Below are 25,966 nucleotides of genomic sequence, written 5' to 3' on the forward strand. Positions count from 1 at the left end.
AGCCTTGCTTGCACTTAACTTATCCGCACTTTGATTTTTGTTTATTGAGCCGGGTGCCCAGTCAAGCTCAAAGGCAAAACCCTCTAGTGAGCTTCTCCGCGATGGCCTCTTCATGTACTATTCCATCACTCATAAGTGGAAATTCAACATACTTTGCAAACTCGCACATAAACCCAAACACTACATAAAGCACGTAAGTCCAAAGCACTGCATAAAGCACATGAGACTAACTATGGCGTCTTTACGAAGAGAAGGCACAATCTTCCCAAATTCACTTACATACATGAAAACCTGGAGGCAAGGCACTTAGATGCATGTCCCTGTAGATTTACAACCCAGATGTACAGGTTCAAATGGTTTGTTTTTTTTTCCAATGCAATGCCATTTCTGGCAGTTTATTTGATACCCTCACAGCGCCCCATAGCGTCTCTTAATTTCTATATAATCAGAACAAAGCTGAGGGGAGATGAACTCTTGATGGAGAGATGTCTGCCAGCCTTTAATATGCACAAGTAACTAAGTTACAATTTGGCTCCAGATAATCCTTTTAAAACAGGGCGAATGAACTCCTCATAGCCCTCAGTCACAGGTGACGCATTCAAAGGGTCCTTCCAGGCATCATTATAAAGGTTAGTGTACACATCACCATCATAGCGCCCTAATGTAGACCCTAGATAATGATCAGTATGGTCAAAGGCATCAACCAAAGCAACTGCATTTGGTCTAACCTGAAAAAATGAAGCCAGCCAGCTTCAGTCTTTTTCTTAGAGAGAACCAGCTTTGATATACCAAAGCCTTAGAAAGAAAGCAAAAGATGGAAATCGCATCTTATTTTAAATTGCAGTATTATGCTACACACACACCTGACCGAACAAGATGCGGAGCTGTTCTCTTGCAAGAGCAACCTGCTCAGCTTTTAGATATCCAGTGGATAAGAACTCCCCAGTGCGCAAGGTAATCAATGACAAAGCATAGATATTGCACAAATTCTGAAGCTGTTTCTTTACCCCTCTCCCTGGGAACTCTTTCTTCAATGCCTCAATGAATCTTTTTCAAAAGAAAAAAAAAAGCAAACAACAATGTTAGAGCACTCCAGGAACACACCACCAGACCCCCCAAAAAAATAAAAATAAAAAATAAAACAAAACAAATGAAAAAAGAGGAGATAACAATAACACTTCACATTGGATTGCAAAAACGGAACATATGGAGCTAAGAATATATGGCAACCCCTGAGAAGAGCAAGACATACTTTGTGACAACAATAAGCTCACAATGGGCACGTGCAGCTTCAACCAACTCCTGAGACATCTCAGCAAATCCTAGGATCCACAACATACAAGAAACTCTTCAATTGATGAAGAACAGTCTTCTATTATCAAAACTTGCGGATGAAAGAATGAGACGAAGGAAGTGATATTGCTACCTGTTTCCTGGTTGCCTGCTCTAGCAATCTGAGTCCCACAAACGACAGAAAGTCGCAAAGACCTGGCTTCAAAAGCATGCTGCAAGACTCTAGGATCCAACCAATCGATTCCTACCTCACAAAATCACAGCAAAGCCAAAACATTCCATGTCATACAAAGACCAACCAAACATTTCTAGATGCTATGCAATAAGCTTGTGTACAATTACAATCTGGAATCTGAAAGTGATACTATGCCAGGCATAGGAACATTAATGTGTAATGTCAGTCTAAGAAAAAACACAAAATATTCAGGCCATATCATGTATACTGATTGCTAGTGACACATCATTCATGCATCCCACCCCAGCCAATCGCTAAGCGTGATCCCACCAACTTCTTAAAGGGTCTTTAAAAATATTACCTTTTTCAACCTGACAATTCTCTTGCATAAGGCCTTCTACATTTCCCAAATATGCTGCAGTTCCAGATGGCATTTTCCCAGAGCCTAACTGTGAGACGCACTTCATTAAAAACCTTGCTACCTGTCAAAATGCACGAATAGCTGTTCGACTGATAAAACTATGAAAAACTGTGCAGCTTCTAGGTGAATGGTGATATAGTGATGGAACATTTGTGCAGATTCTGGGAAAAGCACATAAATGGTGAAGATGGTGATAGTGAAGAGGGCCAAATCCGGTGGTATTGCCACAGCACATGAAAAGTAACCTGGACAAACATTTGAATTGGATTCTGTATCAAGAATCTAGCAATGAGGTAGACCACAGTCACAAGTAACTGGCAGGAGGGCTTAAGGAGAAAGGAACACCATTTCCATAATTAAGTCTGGAAGGGCTGCATACCATGCCCCATTCCTCACTCTCATTCCCCCATGCCCTATCCCATCCCCTTGTTTGGGAGAAAAAAGGGACATCTCTTTCTTTCTTCTTTTCCCCCTATCTAGAGCAAAGATGTTTTCTTCCTGTCTAGAGCAGGGATGTTTCTTCCCTTTTGCAACCATAGTTGCCTGGAGTTTCAGAAATGGCAAAACAGAAACAAGTTTCGCAATTGCGAAATAGAGCAAAACAGGGAAATAGATTTTATGTCTATTTCTAGGAATATTTTAATATCAGACATATATGGGGGGGGTTATACCATTTGTAACTTGAATCTTTACACAAAAATACTTAAATTCCTCAACAATATAGAGTATACAAGTAACATCAGAAGAGATTTGAGGAGTACACATGATTCTACCAAAGTCTGTAAAATCACAATCCATGAGTTTCGAAAACTTTGAAGATTAGGATTTAGAACTCAGTATAAAAGACTGCAATATGCCATGAGTGATGATGTCAACAGTGAACAGTTGTAGACTCGTATTTTCATTTATGTCATATAGACTCAAAAAGGAGAGTACTAATTAAACAAGTGACACAAAAAATAAATGCATGCAACATCATTCAAATGCCAAATGATCCACAAACATGATCAATAAGTCTACAAAGTGTAGTGTAGAATGTATTACCAAAATGATCATGATCTTGATTCTCAAATCTATCTAGTATGAAACATGATGTATCCACTATCATCTATGTTCTAAAGAGTCACTCCACATCATCCAAATTTGGGGGAAAACCACTACAAATCTGAGAGAAAAGCTTTGAACAGTGTGGATATGAAAGGAGAAGGATTAGGCAGTGTAAGGATCATCTATGTTCTAAAGAGTCACTCCACATCATCCAAATTTGGGGGAAAACGACTGCAAATCTGAGAGAAAACAGCTTTGAACAGTGTGGATGGGGAAAGGAGAAGGATTAGGCAGTGTAAGGATGAGGGATTTAGGGTTTAGGGCTGTAGACAACAGTAGATCTGCAAGGAGGGATGCAAACAGCAACAGCAACCAAGGAGAGTGAGCAGCAATAAAAGAGGGTGGGGTACCTACCTTCCTGATAACTAACTACCAAATAGCTAGAATGCTGAAATGTGATAAGTGTCTACCACTTGCTAGAATTTTCTAAATACACTCTCAATCTCATTGTCATAAATGTGAGATGAAATCATATACCTACCTTCCTGATAACTATCTGCCACCTAGCTAGAACGTTGAAATGTGATTGAAATTCACAAATCATATTTTTCATCATGATACAAGACCCATTGTATTAAGATTAGCTCCCAGTGAATCTTTATCCAAATAGAAACCCTGGTTTCCATAAAATCATATTCACAGTTATACCCGTTCCAATGGAAGGGCTCTAATTTCTAAATGGACTTTAGAAGCCCCATCATAGGGATCAACTTCTAAGCCCAAAAGACATCACTGCAAGGAAAATCCAAACACACATAGTTATGATAGAAGGCCTATCATATCAAAGAATCTCACAATAGATGATGACGGCTAAGCTAAATCCCTCCAGCTTGAGATACACACACTAGGGTGTTGAGCCACCATAACTACGCCATGCACTCATACTAAGTTATCATCCATTAATGCCTAATTTTGTTCCATTAAAAACAGCCCCAAAAAGAGTCATTTGTGTGAAAGGCTTTTATTTCAATCAGTAGGATAAATACCCAAAAAACCTCTATGGAAGGAGATATGTGCATTCAAATATCCAAATGATCACTTTCAGATTCTCTCTCTTTTCTCCCCTCTAGCACTTCTCCACTCAAATCTCCAAATGATCACACTCTCAAATTCGTTCTTTGTACTCTCCCCTAGCACTTGGTGGTTGCTTCCCTTTCCCGGAACTGTCTCCTGTCTTGGAGTAGCCACCTTTCACAATCAAGCTGTTCCCCACATCACTTGAGTTGCCACCCATCCTAATTGGCTTCTACATATACTAGCACGCTACAATCCAGCACACAAGACTTGCTATGCACCTAAGTTCTTCAAATTTCACACCTCCTAGAGGCCATTGCTCATCCTTGGTGCTATCACTACCTCATTCGAGAGGCTGTCATTTGCAATTTATCATTTGTCCTCACTGACCTTGGAGATAACTTTTCATCACCATCAGCTACAAAGAGGATTGTCTTTTGCTCACTTCACTACAATCCACATCTATTTAGAGTTTACTTCAATATCCTACTACCAAGAGGATTGTGTTTCACTTTGGTGCCACTGTGCACATGTAGTGATTGATTCACGTACTAAAGTGATCATTATTTAGCATAAGGGCAAGGCCCATACTTTGATGTAAAATTAAAAGAAGAATCTATCCTTGTTGTATCAATTGTTGCTATTTCTAAAGTAATGGAAACTTACCTTTCAACGTGCTTGGTTTTCACTAAGGATAAGGTTGATAATGAAAATGTTAGAAACATGTCTAAGTTAGAAAAGGATTACCTATCATTTCTGAAAATGTATACTAATTGCTTTTCTCAATCACTTCCGGAGCAACCACTACCTGAAAGGCCAAAAGATCATGGCACAGATCTTATCTCCAGAAGTAGCCCTCCTAATAACCCACCCTACAAGGTAAATGTAGCTCAACAAGAGAAGATGATGAATCAAGTGAATGAGCTGTTAGAAAAAGGGTTCATTCAACCAAGCTCATCTCCCTTTTATTCTCAATGCTTTTGGTTCAGAAAAATGATGGATCGTGGCGTGATAAAGAATCTGCTTTTGATCCCTTGAATTAATTATGTTATGGTTAGATTGCAAGGGGCAACCATATTGATTTGAAAAGTGGGGATCATCATATTTACATCAGACTAAAGGATATACCTAAGACAACTTTCAAGTCATTTTTTGGATTACAGGAGTCTCTTGTCATGCCTATAGGACTTAATTAATTGGATGATGGATCACATCTTTAGGCCACATAGGGAATTTGTGGACACTTTCTTTGATGACATGCTTGTCTATTCAAAGAAAGACAAAGCATAGGCAGCATATCACCATTGTATTCAATAAGTTACGTTAAGCACAAGCTGATTATAAATGATAAGAAGAGTGAGTTTTCTTACATGAGATTCGCTTTTTGGGACACGTTATGTCAACTGATAGAATTCTTAGGGATCCTACAAAGATTGGGATAACACACTGATGGCTACCTTTGAAGAATGTGCACCAGATTCGTTTCTTGGGTCTACATTTCTATTACAAGTATATATGAAACTTTGCTAAAATTATATCTCCACTACATGCTTTGCAAAGAAGGGTGCCTTTTAAATGGCCAGCAGTGACAATTTCAATATTTGAAAAATTAAAAGAAAATATAACTTCAAATCCTATGCTTCTGTTGTCTGATCTAAGGAAGTCATTTGTTGTTTAGTGTGATGCATATTGAAACAGTATAGGGGCTATTTTAATGCAGGATAGTGAAGTTGTGATACATAAGAGTCATATTCTCCACAGTGTAAAAAGAAATTTGTAGGTTTATGAGAAAGAGTTGCTTGTTGTAATTCATGCACTTTCAACATGGAAACACTATCTCTTAGGGGTTGATTTCACAGTGCAAACAAATCATCAAACATTGCACTATTTTTTTTCTCAAACTAAGTTGTCTAAAAAGCACATGACATGGGCCAACTTCTTATCTATGTTTCACTTTCATATTGTGCACATAGATGGAAAAAATAATATGGTGGTTGATACATTTCAACTATCACTATGGTATATCACACTAAATCAGATGCTATGAAAGATCAATATGCTATTGATTTGGATTTTGCAAATGTATATGATCGGCTTAACAATGGCCAAAGACATAAGCACTTTGTACTTAGAAATGGCTTTTTGATTATGCATGGAGGACTATGTGTCTCAACTACTTGTGTCACAAAGTAGTTGAGACCTAAGATGATCAGTCACTAAGAGTCATGCTCCTCTTTATGCAAGGCATAGAGATATTGATGCTACAGTTAAAAGCAGTGGATCACTTCTTTTATTGGCCTTCTTTGAGACACGATGTAAAACATTTTGTTAGGATACGCATCATATGTCATGAAGTGCAAGAGGCAAACGATGATGCATTTTTCTACAGCCCTTGCCTATTCCTAATAGGCGTTAGTAGCAGAGCATTGCTATGAACTTTATCTTTGAGCTTCTTAGGACACCTACAAGGAACAATGGGATATACCGTCATTTGCAAATTCAATAAGTCCATTTCATTCTGGTGAGAAAAAAGATAAAGGTTGATCATATGACATGCTTATTTTTTACAAAATGTGTTTAAGTTATCATGGCATGCCAAAGTCAATCATCAGTGATGACTGAGATTCTCAAATAACCACTTTGTTTTGAAAGGGTCTGGTTGAAAACGTGGGTAACACGCTTGAAATTTTCTTCATCCTTCCATCTACAAATAGATGGTCAGACAAAAGAGAAAAATTCTACTTCTTTGGCAAAGCTCCATTTGAGGTTGTAGAAAGTGACAAGAAAGTGTCCCTCTATTTTATACACAAAGAACAAGATCTTTAAAACCTACTGTATGTGAAAAACATGGATGCAACCTATAGAAAGATTAAGTATACTCTTCAAAGGTCTCAAGAGAAACAAAAGAAGGTAGCCAATTGCGATAAAGATACTTTGCAATTTGCAAAGGGCAATAATGTATTGCTGCATTTGAAAAGGCAAGGCTAGAAAAGATGAAAGGTAGAAAGAGGTTGTATCCAAAGCTAACTAGGAGATACTATGGACCCTTCCAGGTGTTAGAGGGGATCAACAATGTTGCCTAAAGGATGAAACTGTCTCCACACTAGTGGTACACAATGCCTTACATGAGCTTGTTAAGGCCTTTTCATGGTGATATGCAAAAGGATATATGTGTTGAAATTCGGCCAGAGGTCGAGGAGCTGGATGAGATATTGGTACTTGAGCAAATTTTGACACATAAAGGGAGAAAGATCTAAGGTAAAGTTTCCAACAGATATTTGGTAAAGCTTCAGAACTATTCACCAATGGATCCTAAGTGGATAGAAAAGAATGACCTAGTAGACTATCCTCAATTATTGCAACTTTACCTCGAGGCTTTTCAATTAGAGCCAACTTTCGATCGGGGTCAATCAAGTGCAACAAAATAGGGGTCCGAAGCGTTGCCTGATGCTCAAGCAGGAGATAGCACTTCCACGCCTCCAATCATGGATAGCTCTCGTGTATAGCGAGTCTCGGATGTACTCAGCATGCATCCAAGGTACTATGAGCATTATGTCTACCATGAAGTCACTATTCAATATACTAGTCACTATAGTTATGTGTGCATATGTTATGGTTTTTCACTACAATTCTATATGCAATATACTAGTCACTACAAAATACAATTCTATATTCAACACACTAGTCACTACAATTCTGTATACATATGGTATGGTTTTTCACTCATAGCTCTAAAATTATATATTTGCATTAGAGGATACTAGTATGCAATAGTTTACATCAGTGTATGATCATCAAAGATTGATAATCAATTGTTGCTAGTTTTCAGTAGATGATCATTAGTTGATGATGGTATTCAGTTGATTTTTGGACAACAATGTGTTTTCTGAATGCCCTTGAAAGTTTAGCCATGGCTTATGCTCAATTTATGCTTTTCTATGGTTGCTTGGCCAGAACAATTGAGGCATGCTAATGAGAGATGCTTCTCGCAAAAGATTTGAATTATTTATAAGTTGCATATTATGGTTTTACTGGCTGGAATTTTTCAGCAAGCGTTTGGCATAAGCATGGTTGTAGTATAATTTGCTTTGAGACATTGCATTGCAATCAAGGGCGATTACAAGGATTTCAAGGGAAAGGTTTGTCACAAGGATATGAAATTTTGAAGCTTTGCTTAGCATTTGATTAAGAGATATTCAAATGTGCAAATGTGGCTTGCACATGTGAGGTGCAAGTTAGTTATTTCACAATGTGGGACCTAAGACCCCGAGATATCAATTGGTGCCAAAGGCAAAAGTTGGAATAAGTTATTCCTGACAATGTCAATTTCGAGACTAATGAGTGCTCTGGATTACTTGAGTGATAACTTAGCCTACCCAATTTAATTATTAGCTTATCAAATTATTTTTCTAAGCAAGAAATAATTATTAAATTAATTTTTCTAAGCAAGAAATAGTATTCTAAATTTTAATTTAATAATGCAAGAAATGCTAGAAAATGGATTAGAAAGGCTATCACTTAGCAAAATTCACCTATGCAAGTGGAGAGAAGACTGGTGGAAGGCTAGAAGAAACTCATTCTCGTTTGTGGGAACTCTAAAAGAGAGGTTGTACATGTGGTTACATGCTTTGGCAATCATTAGCAAGCCCTGGAGTAGCAAGAAACAGCCCTATGAGACCTTAGGACAGCAAGCAACAATTGGAGAGGCTGCCAGACAGCATGAAACTACAAGTTGGGGCTGGCGACAACCGTTTTAGGCCTCCAAACAATGTTCAACTGGCGGGAATGCACTCCAAGACAGGCCAGCAACTAACATAACCAGTTTTTGGCAATGAAATTCTGAATGTTCTTTGTCTACAGCTTTCCCTCTCATGCTCCAGACACTTCTCATCCTTTCTCAATGAATTCCAGCAATTCCTACCACAGGAGGTGGAGATTTTGATAAATCTCTATTGTAAACCCTAATCTACAGCAAAATTTAGGACTTGACAACCATCTCAATAAGCATGCTTAAAAATCAATGGCCTATAGACTTGAATTTCGATCACTGAAATAGGGGCAATTTCAGCAGATTCAAGTGATCATTCAACCAGCAAACATCTAGGGCTGAATTTTCCACCCAAGAAACACAATTGAAAGCCAATCCCTGAGCAAACAAAGGGGCAAATCAATTTGAAGCTTAGTGGTCATTTATTACAACAAGAGGCACTTGGATAAGTGGAGGAGATTAAAGAATCACAGTGCACTAAATCCATTTGCAATTTTAAGATAAAGAAATAGTGCGAGAGGTGCCAGTTTTGGGACCAACATGCTATCCATTATCCAAGATTAAGTGGTGAATTGTGCATTTCAATTTATGCGCTTTAATCGCATGTTGTAATTATTGATTAATCAAGTTATTACCACCCTCTCCAAGAAGAAAGGCTCGTTTCACTAGAGCCTGATTTTTTTCTCTTTATAAGTCTGCAAGACTTTGTCCCTGTGCATGTATACATACTCAAAGCACAACAAAGGTTTGGATTGAGCTCTCTTCTCTCTATCAATAGAAGACCTTTGCCAACTGAATTACCATTGAAAAAAAGCTCTAAATGTTATTGGTTGATGATTCTTCTTCCATGAAGGATCATATCAACAGGATAGAGGAGTTACAAGTTGAGTTTGCATCCCTTGGTAGGACGATATCATTTGAAGACATCATCATGATTCTCATCTCCCATCTCCGAAGTATGATTTCTTCTTAGTTTACTCACCTCTAGAGTTTGAGACTATTCTATGGGAGGAGTTAGCTCCACTTGGTTTGGAGAGCAAAGAGCAAATTCTCCATGTTTACCGAGTTCACTCCGTGTTCCTCCCCGCTAATCCTACTGTCTCACTGGTACGTCATCTTTTGACACGGAGTAGTCCACATCCCGCTTCTTCTACTTTTCCTTCTTCCGTGAGACTGCTAACTCCTTGCAGTCCTTCCACAACAAGTGACCCTTCTTAACACAATGACAACACTAGGCCTTCAACTTCTTCTTCCTCTCACCCCTCTGTGAAGCTGTAAAGGTCTCACTAGAACCGCCATAATGAGATGAGTCTCCCCTGTAAATGCAGAGATGTCTCATGCTCAAGCAGCATTGAGGACATATGTAAAGCTCACAAGTGTAGAGAATGTATGTGCTCTCAAAGCATACGCCACTCCATTATACTCCAGGGGGAGCTTGTAGAGTACTATGCCCACTAGATGTGCCTCTCGAAAGGCAGATTGCATGCGTCAAAGTTAGTCGTGTACCTGTGTAATATAGAGCAAAAATGACTAAATGGTGTCCTTGGACTCAAACTTCATTCATTGAAGCTATCCATAAAGAGTTACAGCACACATAGGAAAGGGTGCCTCATACAACATCCAAAGCACAGGTGTAGAGTATGTATGCACTCTCAAAGCATTCGCCACTCCATCATACTCTAGGGGGAGCTTGTAGAGTACCGTGCCCACTAGATGTGCCTCTTGAAAGGCAGATTGCATGCGTCGAAGTTGGTCGTGTACCTATGTAATATAGAGCAAAAATGACTAAATGGTGTCCTTGGACTCAAACTTTATTCGTTGAAGCTATCCATAAAGAGTCACAGCACACATAGGAAAAGGTGCCTCATACATCTAAAGCTTCAACCATATCTCTAGGGATATTCTACAAGAGGTAACTGCCGGTAGAACTTCTATGAAAATACACCGAAGCAGTGTTGAATATGCACGGGCATCGCCCGAATCCCATGTAAGCACAACTTCCTCATGGTTATCCTCATCAAAATATTCGCGAAGAGGAAAAGGACATTGAGGCCAAGTAATAGCTCCACATACACTGTACCAAATCCGCTTCTGCACAAACCAAGCTTTTATCATAACACTCCATGTAAGATAGTCAAGTCCATGTAACTTATCATCTGTAGAAGTGCACGGAGGAGCCATTTGGAAGGAAAAAAAAAGACAGAGGATAGAGGGTATACAAAGAGGGAATATAACCAAACCAACAACAAAGACTTCACAAAATGAGAGTTCACATGCAGTGTAACCAAAAATCTAATTAAAAACAAAAGCCAGCTGCTGCAAAATGAAGAAAAGGCAGTCAAAAATTGTCAACAACAGCAAAAAACGTCTTGTATAAACAATTGCCCAGCCACAGTTAGGGGTGGAAAACCAAAAACGCAGGCTGGTGGAGCATTGAATGCAGCAAACTGGCAATTGCAAGCTGAAATCCAAGTGCAAGCTGAAAACACAGGTTTGTTGGTCTGAAAAACACAAGCCTGATTAGCAGGGAGAAGAAAGACCTGTAATGTAAACGCCCCGAACAACGTAGTATGCTTAACAATTATGATATTCGCTTGTTTTCGAGATTTAATATAAAAGAGAATGAACACTTAAAGCTGAAAATGAAAATTACTCACAAAATTACAGCCATGAAAAAGTAAAAGTAATGGAGACAAGATTGAGGGTTGAAGATGGGCAAACCCCCCCTCTCCCCCCCCCCCGGCCCCCCGAAGGAATGTATTTCTGCTCAACCCAAGTCCCTTAGGGAAGAGCTCAGTTACAATCAACCTGAGAGTGAGAAGAAGTAATTCTCACTCTCACAAGATCATGCAAAGATGTACAAACACGCATGCATTATCTATTATGCAATGATAAGAACTGATTTCTTTACAGTATGAGAGAAGAAAAAAAGAGAAATCAGCCTTCTCCATCATTGAACAGTAGTACATGGATAGGGCTTGCTTCTTGTTGCTAAAATGGAAGAAAGAGCTTGAAAAGGAGGTGCTGTAATGAATTTACAAGCTTGTTGTCCTGTAAAACAGCAGTGATAGAAGAGGGAATATGGAGGAATTTGATAATGGAGAAGTGGGGGATGATGATGGGGATGGATGGGCCAGTTTCTGGCTATCTGTGGGTACTGTACATGAGTTTACAGCAAAGAAAAATGATGTTGAATGAAGAAAAACGAGCTCTTATTTATAGGAGAGGGAAGAGCTAGTACAAAAGGGGAAAGTGGAGTAGCACAAGACAAGTGTCCAGCCACATGTCATGAGATGTGACAAGTGGTGGGACACTTGGAAACTTGTGTGACAAGTGTCTTGACACTTGTCTCTTCTCTATGGCCTTCCTTTTTGGGTTGAATACTGTCAAGAATAGAAACAACCAAATTTAGTAAGCACAGTCAGAGTACAGAACTTACTATTTTTAGAATGACATCCCTATTTTTTAGGACTAGCATTTTTAGGCTAATTCGAGGCTCCTAAAATTTAGGGACCTCCTAAATTTTAGGGATCTCCTAAAATTTAGGGACCCCCCCAATATGGGTGTCATATGAAAGCTTTTTCCGTGTACATCGCAAAAACGGTATCAGAATCTTCATGTGACTTTCCTATGCAAAGAAATGTGCATTTCAAGCTTTCAGCCCACACATGCACATTATACAAGCATTTCATGATCATGCCATCTTGTTGATAGTAACTGTCTGTTCTGGTGGATCTAGCCCACACTTCAAGGCATCAATCCTTTCTGTGTGTGAGTCTAACCCTGATATGCGTGAGTTCTGGTCACAGGCGCCTAATCGGGCCATATAGGTGGAAGTGTGAACTATCTTTTCTCTAACCCACCGCGTGGGTCCACCATAACCTGTGACCACTCATCAGTGGCCAGCTCCAATGCATTTTTCTTTATATCTAATTAGCGCAAAGGAAATAAATTTAATAAATCATTATATAGACAAATTAATGAAAAAGGATACAAATTCTGTTTCTATAGAGTTGTGACAGCCCTCTGGCTTTTATTTAGCTGTCCTCAACTGAAAAGCTTCGTGATATTGCTGTAGAATATTTGGGTAATCCTTCATGAATTTTTCATCTACCCACTGTGCATCTGTTGTGGGTAGATTCTTGAATTTTAGCAAGAATTTTCGTGTCACAAGGCCACTTCTCGTGGTTCGATCCTTGAGAAACAAAATCTTTTCAGGTTCCAAGAGTTGCTCTGTTTCTTCAACTTTTGGGGGGTCTTCAGTAATGGGTTCCTTTGGTTCTGGTCCTATGTAAGGTTTTAGCAAACTTACATGAAAAGCATTGTGTATTTTCCAATGAGTAGGAAGCTCAAGTCGATAAGAAACTTCATTTATTTTCTCAATCACTTTGAAGGGTCCAAAGTATCTACTGGAGAGCTTTGGAAAAGATGAATTTTGACCAGAACCTTGTTTGAGCCTGCTTTTATCAAACTTTAGCAAGACATATTGACCTTTTTCAAAAGTCAAAGGTCTTCTTCGTTTATCTGCTTGCTTCTTTTGTCGCTCTTGGGCAACTTTGATAGTGGCTCGAACTTGATCCATTGTTATTTTTAAATCTGAAGCAAACTCATCAGCAGCAAAAATCTTATCTTTAGTGCGAATAATTGGAGGAGGAATCACTTTACCCTATACTATTTCATTTGGAGCTTTCCCTGTGGATGAGTGCACTGTATTGTTATAAGCAAACTCCAATAATGGAAGATATTTCTCCCATTGTGACTTATGTTCACTAACATAAGCTTTCAACATATCCAAAAGAGTGAGATTTATCACCTCTGTTTGGCCGTCAGTTTGAGGATGAAAAGCTGAGGAGAACTTTAAAGTGGTTCCCAAATTCTCAAATAAAGCACGCCAAAAGTTACTTGTGAATTTGGAGTCTCTATTTGAAATGATCTCAGAAGGCATACCATGTAATCTGAAGATATGTTGAATGAAAAGTCTTGCAACTTGTGCGGATTTCAATGTTTTATGACATGGAATAAAATGTGATTGTTTGCTGAATCTATCAATTATGACCCAAATCATATCATGACCTTGAGGTGTTCTTGGAATACCTGAGATGAAATCCATTGTGATAGATTCCCATGGATCTTTGGGCACTGGAAGAGGTTGCAACAATCCTGGAATCTTCTGCCTATCATATTTGGATTTTTGCATACCAGACAAGCCTCAATGAAGTTATGTGTATCTCTTCGTAATGTTGGCCAATAAAAGTAGCGCTCAATTGCACTTAGAGAGGCTGCCCTCCCTCTATGCCCTGCATAAGGGGGTTCATGACTTTCTTTAAGCACCTTTTGTCGAACAGGAAGAGTGACACAAAGGCGATTGTTCATGAGAAGGTAACCATCTTTGATGGAATAATCTGGATGAGAACCTCCTTGCTGTAAATTTGACCAAATTGCTGCAAAATCAGTATCTTCATCATAAGTATTCTTCATCGTTTGCAAATCTTCATGATGAGCCACTGTAATAGTTGCAATGCGAGGCACTCTAGAAAGTGCATCAGCAACTACATTTTGTTTCCCTGGAGTGTACATAATTTGAAAATGAAACATAGACAAGAAATTTTTCCATCTTGCATGTTTCTCCTGCAAATGCTTTTGAGTCTTGAAATACTTCAAGCTTTGATGATCGGTTTTAATAAGGAATTCATTGCCTAAAAGATAATGTTTCCATATCTTTAAAGCATGAACCACTGCTAAGAGCTCCTTTTCATAAATGTCATACCTTTTCTCCACATCATTTAGACGGCAGCTTTCAAAGGCTACGGCATGGCCTTCTTGATTTAGCACTGCACCAATACAATCACCGCAAGCATCTGCTTCCACCACAAATGGTTTTACCAGATCTGGAATGATAAGAACAGGTCCAGAAGTAAGAGCTGTTTTCAGCCTTGTAAAGGTTGCCTTCTCTTTTTCCTTCCATTGGAAAGAGATCTTCTTCTTTGTAAGGTCATGAAGTGGAGAAGCCATATGTGCAAAATGCTTGATGAAGCGGCGGTAATAAGAACATAAGCCAAGAAACGATCGCACCTTATGTACATCATGAAGATGAGGCCATTCTTGGATTATCCTGATCTTTTCAGGATCCATCTGAATCCCTTCAGAAGAGATGACATGCCCAAGGTAATTTATTTTATGCATGAAAAATTCACTCTTTTTACCATTTACCAAGAGTTGATTTTGTTGAAGTAATTGTAGAACAATTTCCAAGTGTTGATGATGCTCCTCTTCATTCTTGCTAAAGACAAGAATATCATCAAAGAAAGGACCGACATATTGTCGATGCTCTCTAAAGATGCGCTCCATCATTCGATTAAAGGTGGCTGGTGCATTGGTTAATCCGAAAGGAACCACCAAGAATTCATAAAGACCGTATGAAGTGCGGAAAGTAGTTTTGTGTACATCTTGTGGTATTACCCTAATTTGATGATAACCACTCTTTAGATCAATGCGGCTGAAAACCTTTGAGCCTCCTAGATAATCCAAAATGTCGTCAATTCTGGGAATAGGAAACCGATTCTTCACAGTGATTTTGTTGAGGGCTCGATAATCAATGCACATCCTGAATGTGCCATCTTTCTTTTGAACAAGAAGAACCGGTGAACAAAATGGTGAGCTACTTGGCCTAATTAGCCCAGGGTTGAGTAGATCTTCGACTTACTTTCTGATTTCTTCTTGTTGAGGACGGCTCACACGGTATGGTGCTATATTAGGAGGAGAACTGCCCGGGATAATATCAATATGATGGTCTTCTGGCCTTTCTGGGGGAAGCTGATAAGGAAGATCTTCCGAAAAACAATCTTTATACTTTTCCAAGAGCTGAAGTTGCTCTTGGTTTTCAGCATTCATATTATCTTTTACATCAGTGACATAAAGCAGACAACATTGAACACAATCCTTAATTGCTCTAGAGACTTGCATATGGCTTACCATAGGTATGGTGTCTCCAGAAACTCCAGCTTGGATCTCGTATTTCTTGCCTTTGTTGGTGAGTTCTACCTTCTTCTTCTTTTTCTGAGAGAAGATGGTTGAATCTACTCTATGATTCCAGGGCATGCCAAGAATCACATCGCAACCATCAAGGTCTCCGATACAGAAGGTATCTTCGTCACTGTAGCCTTGAATTTGAAACTTAAGCTTGCCAATGTAGGGTATCACAGTCTTCACTGTGTCACCTTCATCAGCATTTAAAGCTTGGCGAACTTCTGCCGGAGTGTCCATCTCTTCATTCTTTAATCCAAGCTCTTTAGCTAATTGCAAGGAAATGATATTTTCATTCGCCCCAAGATCTATCAAGAATAGTGTTTGCTTACCTTGCAACTGTCCCCAAGCTTTTAATAATTTGCGCGTCTCTGGAGTGTGAGTTGTGTTTGCAACTACATCACTGATAGCATTGATTTTCACTGGCGACTTAGGCTTGTTGTCAAAAACCTTGCTTTGTCCCTTGTTTGGACATTGCTTCGCTATGTGGCCTGTTTGTCCACATTTAAAGCACTTCTCTTCTTTCATGAAGCGTTGCTTTTCTTCTTCGGAAAGTTGCTTTGCTTGTGGGTATAGATTGGAGCGAAATTGAGGAGCATTAGGAGGTGCATAGGGCTTCATCTTCTTTTGATTTGATGGCTGCTTTTGCCGCTGTTTTTGTCCTTCATTTGGGGCTGAATACTTGTGGGAGCTTTCACTCAACCGCCAAGACCCACGGACCGCTTATTGTTTCAAGCGTTCCAAGCCGAGCACTAATGGCTACCTCTCACATAGCCGACGCGCCATCCATTTCTACGGGTGTAGTGAGCTTACCTTGATGCCGTTCGAGTTACCTCCTCTCCCGCGCACTCCGGTAGCTCCACGATCCAAGTGCAAGCTTCAAGCAAACTCCATCCTCAAGCTCCACACTCCAAGCTCCATTGCCGCGAGCAAAACAAGAGAAGAGAAGAGAAGAGAAGAAGAGAGGAGAAGATGGAGAGCTTCTCCTCCTCGGTCCCTCACCCTCACACACTCACTCCCTCACACTCTCATACTCCCTCTCTCAAGCACAAGCTCAAGCAAGCAAGAACAAGAAGAAGAAGAAGAAGAAGAGGAGAGCTACTTTTGGCCACACACAAGAATCAGCTTCTCATTCACTTTTCAACTTTATATACAAAACCCTAAATCCCTTTTTGGGCGGTCATCCCCTTTTCCCCTTTTTACATGGCCGGCCGTAGCCTAGGCCCTTTTTCCCATTGTCCTTCTATCTTCCTTTCCACCGCCCGTCTACATTTATAAATTGCACGGGTGAGAGCCCAGCGCTCCTTGAATTAAACCATGATGCGCTTGCGCTCTTTTACAAAAGTTTTGACTTGCGCTTTTCCTTGTGCGCCTTTCTCCCTTATTTAGGACTCTTCTCCTTGTGCGTCTTTGTCTTCCATTTCTCTTTGCCTTGGCCTCTGTCTTTGTCTTCTTATTTATCGTTTCCGGATTTTCCACCTTCATTCGTTTGAGGGTTAACATTACCCCCCTCCTAGACGAGTGCCAGTCCCATGGCACTCACCGTCATAGGTAGCAGGCTGTAGCATGCACCGAAGACGTGGGTGACAAGGACGCCTGTGGTTTCTCTGGAGGAGTGTTGGTGGTGGTGTGGTAGAAGGTCCTGGGGGCCTGTTGGTGGCCAAGGTGGCTGGTGGAAGATTGTTGGAGTTAGCGGTAGGGCTATTTTGTGTTGGGGATTGCATTGACGGCCAGCACAAGTGTTGGTTTGTTGGGGATTCTGCACACGATGATCCTTTGCCGGCTTGTCGGATGGTAAGGGATAAGCATTCAGAGTTGGGTGTTGATGAAGAGTGAACGACACTTTCGTTGGAGTCTCCAACACCTGCAATTGAAAACCTCTCCTGTGGTCTCTTCCTAAGGGTAGTGTTAGTCTTCTCTATTGTGCACAAGATAGAGTGCAATTAGTTTGGGAGACAGGTCAAACTCTAAGCAAGCTGAGAGTATTGTCATGCACTTGAGGACCCAAACTGTGTATATACTGCGGTGCAGATATTATGTGAGTGGTCGTGCATACTTAGATATTACGTAGTTACAAGACTGTCGACTTGGTTCCTTGTATAGCAACGGGTTAGTGTAGCAAGGAGCTAAGTTGATGGAAAATTTTGTTGATGAAGACGGGAAAAGTACACTTGAAGATTGCTTGAGACATCATTATGGTCTCGTCAAGGCCATGTAGCATAATTGAGCTCCTTGATGTCTAACTCTTGGTAGCTATTGACTACCTATAGTGCTTGAAAGGTATGGTGTACTTTCCCATTGTCTTTCATGCCTTGCTTACCAATGTGGATTGTAATGGCATTGAGATGAGTGCAAAAGAATTGTGCAAGTGGTTCCGGGTGACAGGTTTAACCATAGGCGAGGCGAGCTCCCTAGGTATGTCCTGCCCTTAATGTGCCCTGAACAATCGTGGGGGATGTACAAAGGGCTAGGGGATTAGGGACGGAGCCAGCCGACCAAGGTCACTAGACGTACCTAATTTGAGGACCCCTAGGTGCGATGCTGTGATCGTGTGTGCTTTTTTTTTTCCTTTTTTTTTTTGTGGAAAAAGTGAATACAATCAATGCCATTCATTGAGGCTGTTAGCCTTCCATTTGGATTGAGAAATGTTGGGATTCAAAGGCTATGAAGAATTGATATTACAGAGATGATTGTGTCACCAGCCTTGATGCTAGAGGAACTATTGTTGAGGTGAAGAGAAACACTTGAGATTTTGCAAACCTCTTTGTAACATGTGAGCTATCGAACAATTGAGGTAGCACTTGGAGTGAGCTGTGCATGAACAAAGGCAGAGCACCTTGCGAATTGAATCCTGAATGATGAAGAGACGTTCGCCCTTATTGAGAGCATGGCTCTTGCCCGAACATAGAGTTTGGCCAAGAAGGAGGAGGTAATCGATGATTATGCTTTGGCCATGCTCAGTCGCGCAATATGTGCTTTTTCTGCAGAGGTGTCCTTGGGTTCTCATCTAGTGGCATTTTCGTCATGGCTTTTGTTTCTTGGTATTCTTGTCACTTCCTCCATAATGGTTCTTTGTGGGGTTGGTGGTCTTATGGTGACTTGGATGTTAAACGCTTCTAGACATTGACTGTGTCATTCTGCATCAACTTGTCACTTCGTGAGAGTACATGCTCGCTTGCGTTAAGTACATCGGACCAATGCAATTATGTTAAGACATAATTTTTCAGAATGCTATGATGTCTATTGGGATGCCTATTTCATTGCATGTTAAGGTCACATACATTAACGAGAGGTACGCGAATGTGTACAAGTGGGGATCTTGCCCCTTTACTCATCAAAAAACAAAATGTTCTGGCATGCTGACTTGTCGAGGTACTTGTACATCATAGGGATTTAGTCTATAGGTACGAGGCGAGGTGAGTCCGGTTGGCTAGGCGACCGGGACGGTGCTAGTGTGGGGCTCCCATGAGGCTGGGCAGGGAACATGTCGGCCGGGGCATGAATGGTGTAGTCCCGGGCCGCTACCGTTTCCAGAATGTCTTTAAACAATTCATTGAATTCTTCCCTTTCCCGAGCTGCCCTTTCTGCCCTTGAGCATCTGGGGCCCGGGAGTGAGCTAGGGGTTCGTGCCACTAGTGCTGCCACCTGTTCCGCGTTTTGAGTCTTGGCTTTCTTGACTCCAGGATTCTTCGGCCTTCGCCCTGGACAATGGCGCTTAGGGCCTCGCTTCTTGGCATACCTCTTGAGCGTGGGCGCATAGCGCTCCGCTGGAGGGGCGCGTGCCACGTGCTCCCGTCGTCTGTGAAGAGCGTCTTTGCATGCTAGCTGCCCTTGGTTCTCCATGTTTTCCTCACGGGGGGCCTGTAAGATGCGAATCAAGGATTAGGATTTGTTACATGATAAGACCATTCATATGTAAGGGATTATAGTGCAGGTTATCAAGCGCATAGGACGAGAAGGGGAGGGGTAGGGCATGCAATGCTTGTTGTAGAGGGATGGCCCCCGTGATGTATATTTAGCCTCCTGCCATTAGCAGATCTTGGTTCACGCCGAGTTACATCGGCTGGCGGTCATGGATTTAGGCAGGCCTCCTCCTCGGAAGGATAGACCAGAAAGAGGGAAAGGTGTATAGAAAGGGACGGTACCCCATCTACACCATCAGAGTCATTGGTCAAGGCTTCCTATGGTGGTAATGAGGGTTGCATGCTCTTCACTTGGAGGTGGGAATGGTCACACGACTTTTAAGTGTGATGAGAGAAGGACCTGAGGAGCTTAGCCTGTCAAACCCAACTCTTCTCCCTGCGCTTGACTATCATTGCTTGTGTGTGTTGATAGTATCTATACAGGGTAACACAAAAATCATTGTTTATATATACATATATATATATACATATATGAATCCGTGTCACCTCACGAGGATAGAAACCAATTGTAGAACTCGGGATTGTACTGGAGCGGGTACATGCATCTAGTATTCGTGGCAGCTTACTCAATACCGATAGATATTTTGCCACATCGAGTAGCATTCTGTGACACTTCTATGTTCAACGAGGGCTTGCTCAGTTGCTATCTCATGCAAAGTTCTAAGAGTTTCCTTAGGCTTTAGCATAGCTGGGGGCTCAGGTCTAGATGAGCAAGATTAGTCAACGCTAGGATTGCTTATGCTCTCAAGGATTGTGCGTTTTTCCTGAGGTTTTGCTGCTATTTTGTCGTGGTTCTTCTCGGATGTGACTGGTATAGATTTGTCACCCTGTTGTGACGACGTTGTATCCACTCTTGATTGGTCGATGTGAGTTCTATTGTCGATGGATTGAGTGTTGAAAGCAACTGTTGATGGCAACGGCTGCTTTGATTTTTCAGAGCACGTAGATGTGACTGAGGTTTCACCGCTATTAGGAGAGACATCAATGGGTTCATTGGTGGATGGATTTGATGCTTTACTCCCCAGCTCTCCCTCGCTCTTGGTCTCAATGCTCTTGGGGTCCACAACCACCTGTAGCTACTGTTGTTTTCGATGTTTTCTCCTCTTTTTCTTGGTCAATGAAGGTGCATCTCTCAACGACTCCGGACCCTGGACTAGGTCAACCGTTGATGTGCTTGGTTGGGCCTCAGCATTCTCTTTCTCTAGTGTGTCCTTACGGGACATGGCCGTGGCCTGCTGAATAGCCTCGCTAGGTTGTGAGAGCACAACTACCTCCCTTTTCAGAGAGTCTAGCCCTTCAACCAACTCCCTTGTGTTTAACTCCTCTAGCCTAGGCTTTAGGCACTTTGAAAGTGCTGGAGTTGTCGAGGGATTTGGTTGCAACACCTCCTCCACAGGTGAACTACTAAGGACACGTTCCACATGGGGCATTGTCACAGCCAAGGGCTGTGCCTGCTGTGATCCCTGATTGGAAGTAGTAGCAGCTAGTTTAGTGGGCTGGCTACCCTTGGTGGATTGCGGTGTTAAGTCCTTAGGTCGATTGGAAGTGGTCATGTCTTTTGTTGCCCTTTGAGCATTCATCTGTGTGGATCGAGCATGAGTTGATCTGGTCACTTTGGGTTGCACATGCATATCCTTGGGCAGAGAGCTACGGCTAGTGTCATGTCCCCTCTCTTAGATATTTGGAAGCTTTGATGGAGATAGAGATTGGGAGTGAGCAGCCGTCATTGACGACTACTGTTGTACTTCCTGTGTCCGTTTGGAAAAAGAGGATGTAGAAGATCTAGGACTCTTGGGTGGACTTGGCACTGGCTGAATGATTTGTTCGTGGCTATTAGATGATTTTGCCATTTGCCCTGTTGAGCATTTACCCTTGCCATGAGCAATGTTGTGCCTATGATGCTTGATATTCTCTTGGGGAATCAAAGGCTCCTTGGGCACTAGTGACTTTTGCATATCCTCAACGATTACACCTAATTTCTGCTTGTCAAGCATGCTAGGCTGAGGCTCTTTCTTTTGAACACTCATATCTGGTTTCTTACCTCGAGACCTAGAGTTTCTCTTAGATTTCCTCCTGTGCTTCACTGCTTTTGATGCACTCTGGCCTTCAGCTGATGGAGACGGTTTAGCAGGTACCCAAATCCATTGGTTACCTGCGTAGTACCCTTGAGCACGTAGCAACGCTTTGGATATCCATCGCGGCGTTGTGCTGACCCTCCATCGATGCCTGCGTCTATAAGGCTTGGGCTTCTTTTGGGATCTTCTACGATATTTGTAAGTCCAAAGCCCGTCCTTGGCATTATCTCTTGACCTTCTTGTTTTGGGCATGGCCTCACTCACTGGTTCTCGTTGTTCGACCTGTGCTTGTATTAACTCTTCCAACAAGTCCTTGCTCTCGTCAGCAGGCTTGGCTGCTATGTCAACACCTTCCTTGCCTTTCCCTCGAAGTTCGATGAGGTCACCTTTGCTAAAGGTTGTGACTATCCTCACACCCGGTAGTGTCAGGTGTATCCTCTGTGCTACATAGTCAGCCTCACATTTGGTCGCCCTTTTGAAGGGTCTTCCTAGGAGGGTTTCTTTCCTGCAGCTAGCACTTTTTGGAGGAACATAAAATAGGATAGGCAAGCTTTCCGTTTCAATTGTCGCAAGGATTTTGCACTTCCCTATGAGGGCTTGTGGGTGTCCCCCATAAGGGCTAAGAGTTGCACTAGTCGGTGTGAGCTCTGGTTGGCCTATTAGAGTCCATGATTCATAGGTCAAGATGTTAAAATCTGCTTCTACATCAATCAGAGCATCGATAGTATGCTCTCTTTTCGCGGTGAGTTTGACCCTAAGATAAGCAAGTGGTACTATGTCTTCATCTTCCGGGTCTTGGCTTGTAAATTTAAGCCTTCTGACCAATGCCCTTGAGTTCTCAACTACACGACCAGATGTGGATTCCCCACTGATGTCTTGGATCGTCAGTGCAGTGCTATTCAAGGTACATCTCTCGTCAAGAGTGTCATGTCTAGTCATCTTGGCATTTGTAGCTTGCTGATGTCGCACTCTATTTCGACTAGACGCAGTTTGAACACAATGTCTTTGTGTTCTCGTGGTGTGGCCTTTTTGCCCTTGATGGCTAGATTGGCCAATTGATGTTCTAGGGTCTCTGTTTCTCTCTGTTCGGGTATGGGCTTTTGGTTGCTCTATTGCAAGTGAGACTCCATGCTGGTACAGAGCCATTGCTATACTAGGGTCTAATTTGGAGGACCTGTCACAGCGCGTGTTTTCTCTCCAACCTACTTGGGGGAGGTGCGGAGGGGGGCAGAGCCCCCTCTGCGGGGGTCCGGGGGGGAACAGTCCCCCCCGGCCCGCAGGGCCGTTATGGTAAAAGCCATACACAATTTAGAGAACCGTTTATAGCCAAATTTTGAACTACTTGCTCTAAGTTTCAGCCTAGTGATGGATCTGTGATGTGCCTTTAGCTCTACGTGGTCCTGGGTCAACTTTGGGGTTTAGATGCGTCAGAATTTGTATTCAAGATACCTGTCCGATTTTGACAGTTTTTGGTCCGATTCTAAGATGTTTGATTTTCAGGAGTCCGATTATCAGAATCGGACGTTCGATTTTGGGTTGGTCCGATCGGTCTAGTGGTCCGATTTTGGTCACATCCAATTCTGGGAGTCGGATCAAAAAGTGGTCTGATTTTCAAAGTGGTCCGATTCTGGGAATCGGATCGGACAGGGTGGTCCGATTCTGGGAGGTCCGATTCTGAGTGGTCCGATTATGGATTGGTCCGAGTGGTCCGAGTCGGACAGGTTGGTCCGAGCGTCCGATTCTCAAAATCGGACGGGTTGGTTCGAATCTGAGTGGTCCGAGTGCCACGTGGCACGTCCGATCGGGCTAGTCCGATTCTGGGAATCGAACCAGACTGGTTCGACTCACTCTCAGTCGGACGGTCCGATTCTGGGAATCGGACCACTGCGAGTTGGTCCGACTGCGTCGGTGGCGGGCACGATTCCTACGCGTTTGACCCCTCCTTACTGTCTGCTGCACACAATCACCACAGACTTCCTAGATCTGATTAGAGCACTTATTGGAAAGCACCAAACTCACCTGGAGCAGCACGAATCGCTGTCGCCTAGAAATCGGGGTAGCACTTCCTCGTCCTGTGAACCAGAAGCTCTCTCTCTCACACACAAGGCCAACCAAGGAAATGAGGTCTATCCTGGCCTCCCAGGCCTCTTAAGGTCCTTTCCCAGCGCTGCAGAACCTTACAGCTAGTTCCCTGTCCATGTCTCACCCAGAAGCTTAAATTTGGTCCCCTGTTTCCCTGTTTTAGCTTGTTATACAGCAACAGAAAACCCTACTGTTTGCTTGTTTTTTTCTTTGTTTTTTTTTCCCTATCCTAAATGCATCCAAATCACAAAATAAATACCTATACTACTCCATTCCACAACATAAATCTCAAGAAAGCAAAAAACCTACTTGCCAAGGAGATCGAATATCCTCTTCAACCACCTCTCTTCCTACCTATCTACCTCAAGCACCGGTTCGGGAAAAACCCTACTCCAATGCTCGATTCGAAGCACGCAAGCGCTCAAGGCTTGAATCCGTTGGTCCCGGCAACAAAACCAAAATGTGGGAGCTTTCACTCAACCGCCAAGACCCACGGACCGCTTATTGTTTCAAGCGTTCCAAGCCGAGCACTAATGGCTACCTCTCACATAGCCGACGCGCCATCCATTTCTACGGGTATAGTGAGCTTACCTTGATGCCGTTCGAGTTACCTCCTCTCCCGCGCACTTCGGTAGCTCCACGACCCAAGTGCAAGCTTCAAGCAAACTCCATCCTCAAGCTCCACGCTCCAAGCTCCATTGCCGCGAGCAAGACAAGAGAAGAGAAGAGAAGAGAAGAAGAAAGGAGAAGATGGAGAGCTTCTCCTCCTCAGTCTCTCACCCTCACACACTCACTCCCTCACACTCTCACACTCCCTCTCCCAAGCACAAGCTCAAGCAAGCAAGAACAAGAAGAAGAAGAAGAAGAGGAGAGCTACTTTTGGCCACACACAAGAATCAGCTTCTCATTCACTTTTCAACTTTATATACAAAACCCTAAATCCCTTTTTGGGCGGTCATCCCCTTTTTACATGGCCGGCCGTAGCCTAAGCCCTTTTTCCCATTGTCCTTCTATCTTCCTTTCCACCGCCCGTCTACATTTACAAATTACACGGGTGAGAGCCCGGCGCTCCTTGAATTAAACCATGATGCGCTTGCGCTCTTTTACAAAAGTTTTGACTTGCGCTTTTCCTTGTGCGCCTTTCTCCCTTATTTAGGGCTCTTCTCCTTGTGCGTCTTTGTCTTCCATTTCTCTTTGCCTTGGCCTCTGTCTTTGTCTTCTTATTTATCTTTTCCGGATTTTCCACCTTCATTCGTTTGAGGGTTAACAATACTCCTCATCATCAGCTACTCTCTTCTTATCATTCTTTTGGAATGATTTGTTGCCATTGTGCTCCATTTCCCATGTCTCAGCATGGTCAATGAGTTCCCTGGACAATGATAATGATTAAGAGCTGTACGAAGTTTAAAATGCAAACCTCCTTAAAACTTCCTAAGCTTTTCCGAACTGCTGATCTTCTTGAAATGTTGGACCTTGAAAAGTAGCTCCCAAAATCTCTTGGTATAGTCACCAAGTGACTCATTTTTCCTTTGCCAAAGCCGATCCCATTCCATTTTTACATCTCTTTTGAAATGAACAGGAAGAAATTGGCTTTGTATCATGTGAACAAAGGACCGCCATGATTTTGGGGCAGCATGATCATATTCCAACCCCGTCCACCAAGTATGAGCTAAGTCGGTTAAATGTAAAGCTGCAAACTTAATCTTTTCTTTTTCTTTATACTTATCACGACCATACAAAATTTGAAATTGACGAATAAACTTCAAAAGAAGATCAGGATTTCGGGAACCATCATACATACTGAACTTGATCTTCTTTTCAAGTTGAGATAGTGACTTAGTCTTCTTCTTCTTATTATGCCTTCGTCCATGCTCGGATCTTGAGGTTGAAGATGATGAAGTGCTTGATGGGGATGAAGATGGAGACGAGGGTGAAGAATGTCGACGCCTTTGATGATGATGAGGTCTTTCACGAGAAGAGTGTGACTCTTCGTTACTAGAAGAAGATCCATCAGAATAGGCGCCAAATGACTTTGAAGAAGAGGATGAGCTTCGACACGATCTCTTTCTTTGTCTTGAAGTAGAA

At 42.1% G+C, this 25,966-nt stretch overlaps 1 protein-coding gene across 1 annotated transcript in view; it reads right to left on the reverse strand.

The window, feature by feature from the left end:
* Positions 1 to 240: 240 nt before the first annotated feature.
* Positions 241 to 25,966, reverse strand: part of LOC148018498 (peroxisomal acyl-coenzyme A oxidase 1-like) — a 33,058-nt gene continuing 7,332 nt past the window's right edge. Inside the window, exons 10-14 of the mRNA XM_087661472.1 lie at positions 1,830 to 1,950; positions 1,427 to 1,537; positions 1,253 to 1,322; positions 864 to 1,047; positions 241 to 728 (exon numbers count right to left, since the gene is read on the reverse strand). Of these exons, the coding sequence (XP_087517598.1) occupies positions 522 to 728; positions 864 to 1,047; positions 1,253 to 1,322; positions 1,427 to 1,537; positions 1,830 to 1,950 (693 nt within the window). The 3' untranslated portion in view covers positions 241 to 521. The remainder of the gene's footprint in view (positions 729 to 863; positions 1,048 to 1,252; positions 1,323 to 1,426; positions 1,538 to 1,829; positions 1,951 to 25,966) is intronic.

This window comes from Lygodium microphyllum, chromosome 21 (genome assembly GCF_053477565.2).
Source record: "Lygodium microphyllum isolate KBCC chromosome 21, Lygodium_microphyllum_v1.1.10, whole genome shotgun sequence".
NCBI lineage: Eukaryota > Viridiplantae > Streptophyta > Polypodiopsida > Schizaeales > Lygodiaceae > Lygodium > Lygodium microphyllum.